This window comes from Pongo pygmaeus, chromosome 7 (genome assembly GCF_028885625.2).
Source record: "Pongo pygmaeus isolate AG05252 chromosome 7, NHGRI_mPonPyg2-v2.0_pri, whole genome shotgun sequence".
Taxonomy (NCBI): Eukaryota; Metazoa; Chordata; class Mammalia; order Primates; family Hominidae; genus Pongo; species Pongo pygmaeus.
In genome coordinates this window covers 66,622,650-66,629,807 of record NC_072380.2, presented here as the reverse complement: position 1 = coordinate 66,629,807, position 7,158 = coordinate 66,622,650, and the positions used below count along the sequence as shown (strand labels likewise).

The following is a 7,158-nucleotide window of genomic DNA, read 5'->3' as shown; positions in this document are numbered from 1 at the left end:
ACTGGGAACACAAGGTAACCCAATTGGTTGGGTTCTTTCTACATTTTCTTATTGATCTTACCACTAATTCTGAGAGAGACATACCATTGTCTAACAATAAAACTTCCACTTTAAAATTAACATAGGTTGCATAAAAGTGTTTTTCATGCATCAAATGTTATTAGGTACCTCTTCAGTTATTTTCTACAGAGACTACTTATTTAAACATTTCAGTAACCTTAGCAGTAAGTCAGATTTTCTGAAAGAAAAAGGAAAAGAAAGAAGGGAGAGGAGGGAGGGGAAGAGGGGGGAGGAAGGGAAAGAAAAAGAGAAGGAAGAGGAGGGGGAAGAGGTGAGCAGCAGCAGTATGGGTACCCCAGATACCAGGGGCTGATCTTGTTCAGCTATTGGCCATAGCTCTCAGTGCATCCTCCCAATTTTGGAAGTTCTCAGAAACAATGAGTGGGTCCAACACAAACTGACCCTCCCCAGGTGTTTGCTCCAGCCCAAGCAAAAGACAAATGCACTATCACAATCAGATCAATAGCCTTTTAAAGTATATTGGAGTGATAGGCCCAAGTGGGCCCTTTCAGGAGATGGTAGCCGTCTCTCCTCCTGCACTGGAACTACTTTCTGCGAGCAATTCCCGCTGGGTCTTGCCATCATCTTGGTACTCATCTAGCCATCTGCCATGGAAAAAAGAAGACAATTAATATGAGAGAGCATTGAAAGAAGGCTCATTAGTTAGAAAGGAAAAAAAAAAGTATGGAAAGAATTTAAAGAGGCCTTTAGAGAGATTGAAATTTTAAAAAACGATTTAAGATTTTAAGCCACACCAGATTATTTAGCAGTCCAGCTTCGGCAAGCTTTTTTCCTACACTCAAGTTGCAAAGTCATATTGGTTCACTCTAAAATTTTGGCTTTTAGAAAAGTCTTCTGGTAACATTACAAATATTCTAACATAGTCAAAATTTCTCACTTGGAGTTTCCTTAGTGGTAGCTGTTATTTCTCTCCTGTCATGTGACTGGCAGGTATACACAGTGGCTAAACTCTCAGACTCTAAGACAGCACTCTTCAAGAGAACTAGAATACAAACCACATATGGAAAGAAGTAAAAAGAAGGTAAAATTAATATTTTGAATTTTCATAAATTCAAAAGATAATTATTTCAACATGTAATCAGTATAAAAATTATATCACATTCTTTTTTATTCTCCATTCTTGAAATCTGGAATGTATCTTATACCTACATTGGAAGAGCCACAGTTCAGTAGACATATGTGGCTTGTGGCTCCCATGTGAGACAGTACAGTTCTAGAGTCAAATATATTTTGATCTGAATCCTGACTCCACCAATTATTAATATATTCAGGCAAAAAATTTACTATTTTTATATTTCAAAGACAATTTCCTTGTCTTTGAAATATAAATATCACAGAGTCTACCTGTAGGCTAGCTGTGGGGATCAAATAAGTATCTGTGTGCAGTTCTGGCTTTAACATGAAGCCTATTCCTTGGAAAGCATTCAGTAAATGCTGGTGATGGGTATTCTTCTGATTTTTCTCTACAGCAATACAACAGATGGGTGCAGAAATCTTAGAGGCTCCCACAACACAAAATATAACCCCTCTATATCTTGGTTATTTTGAAACTCCACAAATAAAGTTATAAATAACTTCCTTCTCAGAGACCTTTTCTTTTCCCATAATTAGAAGGGGACTTGCATTTAAGTAGTTGATAATCTATACTGGGGAAGACAGTAAAGCTTATGTCATCTAAATGCTCCAAACACTCCAGAAAGTAGAATTTTCTTTTTTCTTTTTGTTTTTTTTCTCTTTAAACTTTTCTAATGGGTCTCAAAATTCTGTGACAAATTTTTGGTCAAGTTGTTTCCATTAAAAAGTACTGATTTTAAAAACTAATAACTTAAAACTGCCACACGCAAAAAAGAAAACCAAAGTGGTCCACAAAACATTCTCCTTTCCTTCTGAAGGTTTTACGATGCATTGTTATCATTAACCAGTCTTTTACTACTAAACTTAAATGGCCAATTGAAACAAAGAGTTCTGAGACCGTTCTTCCACCACTGATTAAGAGTGGGGTGGCAGGTATTGGGGATAATATTCATTTAGCCTTCTGAGCTTTCTGGGCAGACTTGGTGACTTTGCCAGCTCCAGCAGTCTTCTTGTCCACTGCTTTGATGACACCCACCGCAACTGTCTGTGTCATATCAAGAACAGCAAAGTGACCCAAAGGTGTATCATCTGAGAAGCTCTCAACACACATGGGCTTGCCAGGAACCATATCAACAATGGCAGCATCACCAGACTTCAAGAATTTAGGGCCATCTTCCAGCTTTTTACCAGAATGGTGATCAATCTTTTCCTTCAGCTCAGCAAACTTGCATGCAATGTGAGCCATGTGGCAATCCAATACAGGGGCATAACCAGTGCTTATTTGGCCTGGATGCTTCAGGATAATCACTTGAGCAGTGAAGCCAGCTGCTTCCATTGGTGGGTCATTTTTGCTGTCACCAGCAATGTTGCCACAACGAACATCCTTGACAGACACATTCTTGACATTGAAGCTCACATTGTTCCCAGGAAGAGCTTCACTCAAAGCTTCATGGTGCATTTTGACAGATTTTACTTCTGTTGTAACATTCACTGGAGCAAAGGTGACCACCATACTGGGTTTGAGAACACCAGTCTCCACTCGGCCAACAGGAACAGTACCAATACCACCAATTTTGTAGACATCCTGGAGAGGCAGGTGCAAGGGCTTGTCAGTTGGACAAGTTGGTTGTAGGATGCAGTCCAGAGCTTCAAGCAGCATGGTTCCACTGGCATTGCCATCCTTATGGGTGACTTTCCATCCCTTGAACCAAGGCATGTTAGTACTTGGCTCCAGCATGTTGTCACCATTCCAACCAGAAATTGGCACAAATGCTACTGTGTCGGGGTTGTAGCCAATTTTCTTAATGTAAGTGCTGACTTCCTTAACAATTTTCTCATATCTGTTCTGGCTGTAGGGTGGCTCAGTGGAATCCATTTTGTTAATACCAACAATTAGTTGTTTCACACCGAGTGTGTAAGCCAGAAGGGCATGCTCTCGGGTCTGCCCATTCTTGGACATACCAGCTTCAAATTCACCAACACCAGCAGCAACAATCAGGACAGCCCAGTCAGCCTGAGATGTCCCTGTAATCATGTTTTTGATGAAGTCTCTGTGTCCTGGGGCATCAGTGATAGTCACTTAGTACTTGCTGGTCTCAAATTTCCACAAGGAGATATCAATGGTGATACCACATTCACACTCAGCTTTCAGTTTATCCAAGACCCAGGCATACTTGAAGGAGCCCTTTCCTATCTCAGCAGCCTCCTTCTCAAATTTGTCAATGGTTCTTTTGTAGATGCCACCGCATTTATAGATTAGATGGCCAGTAGTGGTGGACTTGCCTGAGTCTACATGTCCAATGATGACAATGTTGATATGAGTCTTTTCCTTTCCCATTTTGGCTTTTAGGGGTAGTTTTCATGACACCTGTGTTCTGGCGGCAAACCCGTTGCGAAAAAGTGAAAGTAGAACTTTCTTACAAAACAATTTTATAGCAAACTTGATATCTTATGCGCGGAATTCTTCAGTAGAAGATAATTCACAAAATCATAGTTATATCATAGAAGCAACAGATTGATAGACACTAAATTAAAACTTTCCAGAGGGCCAAGGAACCAAGAGTCCCTGCTTTCTGACTAATGGGTCTGAGGTGTGCATGCCATTAATCTCATTAGGTCACAGTTTGCTCATCTGTCAAACCATGAAACTAAATGTTATCTATGCTTTCTTCCACTTCTGATGGAATAGCAAGATAACTTTTTTATTACTTATTTATTATATATCATATATTATTATTGTAAATTATTATTTATAATAATAAATTAATTATTATTATAAATTATTTATTACTTATTTAACCCTGGGTCCTCAGAGAGAAAAGGCAAGGAAAACAGTTTATATTGCTATAGTTAAGTTAATGATAACAGTGCAATGATACACCTGTGTGCATATCATTCCATATGATAGTATAATACAATAAAACATCTTAAATATTTTCATCTGCATCATTTTGTTTCTATAAGTCCAATTTCTAGGGTTTGCAATTATTCTAAAATGTAGAAATAAGTCACCTTCATGATTTCTACTCCTTTGCATTGCCAGTAAAATTAATTTTGGCTTGGAAGAGAATGCGACCATTATCACCTGCCCTGGATGCCTTTTGACTTTGCTAAATGTGGCACATTTAGAAAAATAATAATCTAGTATCTACTACTTACATTATTTCATTGGTACCATCACATTTAGAGCAATAAACTACACTGTAAAATATTAAACACAGCTTCATATGATACCAAATATCTAGATGTGATATAAAACCAAATGTTGTATATATACTGGCCAATATGGTAGTCACTAACCATCTGTGTCTATTCAGCACTTGAAATGTAGCTAGTACAACCAAGTAACTGAATTTTTATTTGATTTGATTTTAATTAATTTAAATTTAATTAGCCATATGTGACTAGTGGCTACCATATTGGACTGTGCAGATACAATATTTAAAAAGTAAAACTTAGTCAATTATTTGAGAGTTCTAAATACTAGACACATGATCTAGAAACAAAGGTGTGTTTTCTCCCTTCATTTGCATGTGTAGTATCATGTCTAAAAATTTCTTTAAAATTGCTTCTATGACAATAACATTTACCATCATGGAGCCTCTAATAATTGCAGGACACTTTTGTAGGTACTTTATATACATTGTCTGAAATCCTCAAACAACCCTGCAAAATAGGTGTCATTACTGCCATTTTACATAAGAATAAACTGAGGCTCCCAGAGCTGGTAAGTAACGCAGTTGTAATCCAAATCTGGTGCTAAAAAACTTCAATCTTTGCCCCTTCTATTCCCTATTCACTAAGATTTCTTGCAAAAATAAAAATACAAGGTCTCTTCCTAGAGCTTGAATTTCATAAAATGGCAATAGCTACTACTACATGCATTTTAAATGAACGTGCATTGAGAAAAGAAACAAACAGATGATCAGAGAAGTGCTACACATTTTGTTCATACAAAATGCAACTCCTTATTAAGTTTCAAAGGAATGACTATTTCCTAGAATCGAAACTATAGTAAGGTAAAATCCAGTCAGTCAACTAACGTGCTTCTCTGTAGGTCTGAAGAGTGTCCCTCACTTTAGGGAATAGTGATGCTGAACCACCTACTAAACTCAGAGCACACTCAGCTCTCCAGCTTCGTGTAGCATTACATCCCTCCTCCCTTATTGAGCATCAAGTGGAAGTTCTTTGAAGACAAGGACTCCACTTTTTTATCTCTAAATCTCTAGGATTTGGTATAGTACTTGACAACTAGCAGGCATGCACTATTTTTGCATAAATAAATGGATGGATAAATTAATATATTAAATGGATGGATAAATGAATACATGCAATGCATGAGTTCTCTAGATTCAAGGAACATGCAATCACATAGACATAGAACCTTGACACCCAGGTCTTCACAGCATATATAAGCCTCTCTCATTGCCCTCATGTCGTTAACATTTCCCATGTTCCCATGTGGGGACCATAGGTCTTTGCCGACAGAAACTGGAATGCCTTATTGCTGGATCTCCATTATCTATCCCACTTCTTGACATGGCGGGTGGTCAATTACTACTTGCATAATGACTGATCAAATGGATCAACATATTCTGTAGATTGGTTAATAATGGAGGGAACTTAACTACACAATTTCTATGTTTAGTGCATTTTGTTTTAAGGTACATTTGATATTCTACTTATTATAACTCTATAAAGTAGGTAGAGAAGATTTAATCATTCTCATAAAACTTTGAAAACTGAGAATCAGAAGTTTAAGTGATTCACCTATGACCACCCGGCCAAGGAATTACAGTTACCCTTGCCACTTAAGTCTCCTGTTATATTACAGCTATGCCACATTAGTACAATGCATTAGAGTTCACAGTTCACATATATACATCATCTGAGTTTAAATGATTCAAATGAACTAGGGGAAACAGGTATTGTTGCCATCTTCCATATGAGGACATTGAACCTCAGAGAAGTTAAGAGTGGTACCCAAGTTCGCAGTACTAGCAGGGAGCTTAGCACGTGTTTTAGAAACAGAAAGAAAAACCTGTTTTCCAAGTCCTAATCCAATTTCTTTCCATTTCACCATACTTTTTTTCAGAAGAGAAAAATGTTAGAGATTACAAAAGAAGACAGAATTACTAGTGCTGATAAAGGACAGCTTCTTGAGGAGAGAGAGCCTTCAGCTCTGGTTTTCAGGGAGAGAATGATGTTGTCCAACAGCTGGGATGAGGCATGCTGGAGGACACAGGTGGAATAAATTGGACAAAGAGAGCATAATTTTGCATAATAATGCATTAAGAGCATACCTGTTGCATGGAAACAGCACCTCTTCACTGCTGTCTTCATCTTCAGACTTGACAACAATACTCCCAAGAAACCATCCGTTACCTGTGTCAGTTGACAAAGGAGATTTATTTAACTCTTTAGCATAAAAATACCAGCATTGTGATTTTATTCATAGGTCCTCCAAATGTTCCTTTTTAAGTACACATGTCAAGGTACAAAAATATGCACATGCAAATTATGCCAGTAGAGAAATGAAAATGTGAGTAAGCAACCTAATTACTCAGAATACTAGAAGCAGAGGAAAAGAGAAGATAGGGACCCAAACTCTCTATAAAATTTAAAAAAAAATTATTTAAAAGCACATGAGCCAAGAATAAAGAGAGAAGTAAATTCACATAAATGCATTTCAGTTATGTTAAGTCATAGAAGATTTATAAGTTTAAATAGTAATGGAAAGTCACAATCAATCATCATTCTTAATAGTGAAAATTTAGAAGTCATTGATTACTGTACTTGTCAATACAATTAAAGAAAGAAAAAATGAAAGTAAGGAAAGAAGGGAGAGAGAGAAGGAGGGAAGAAGGGAGGAAGGAGAGGAGGGAAAGAAGAAAGGAAAAGGAAAACTGATAAGTATAGAAAAAAGAAACAGAACTGTCATTATTCACAGAAGATATGACTTAACTTAAAAACCCAAAGAAATCACAGAATATAGAATTAAGA

At 37.1% G+C, this 7,158-nt stretch overlaps 2 protein-coding genes across 2 annotated transcripts in view; both read right to left on the bottom strand.

Moving 5' to 3' along the window:
- Positions 1-568: 568 nt before the first annotated feature.
- The window catches only part of RP1 (RP1 axonemal microtubule associated), a 341,437-nt gene continuing 334,847 nt past the window's right edge, over positions 569-7,158 (bottom strand). Inside the window, exons 31-32 of the mRNA XM_063669462.1 lie at positions 6,459-6,540; positions 569-665 (exon numbers count right to left, since the gene is read on the bottom strand). Of these exons, the coding sequence (XP_063525532.1) occupies positions 569-665; positions 6,459-6,540 (179 nt within the window). The remainder of the gene's footprint in view (positions 666-6,458; positions 6,541-7,158) is intronic.
- LOC129042925 (putative elongation factor 1-alpha-like 3) lies at positions 1,787-3,520 on the bottom strand. Its single transcript, XM_054499246.2, is given in 1 exon segment — positions 1,787-3,520. A coding segment is annotated over 1 exon segment (1,389 nt). The 5' UTR covers positions 3,494-3,520; the 3' UTR covers positions 1,787-2,104.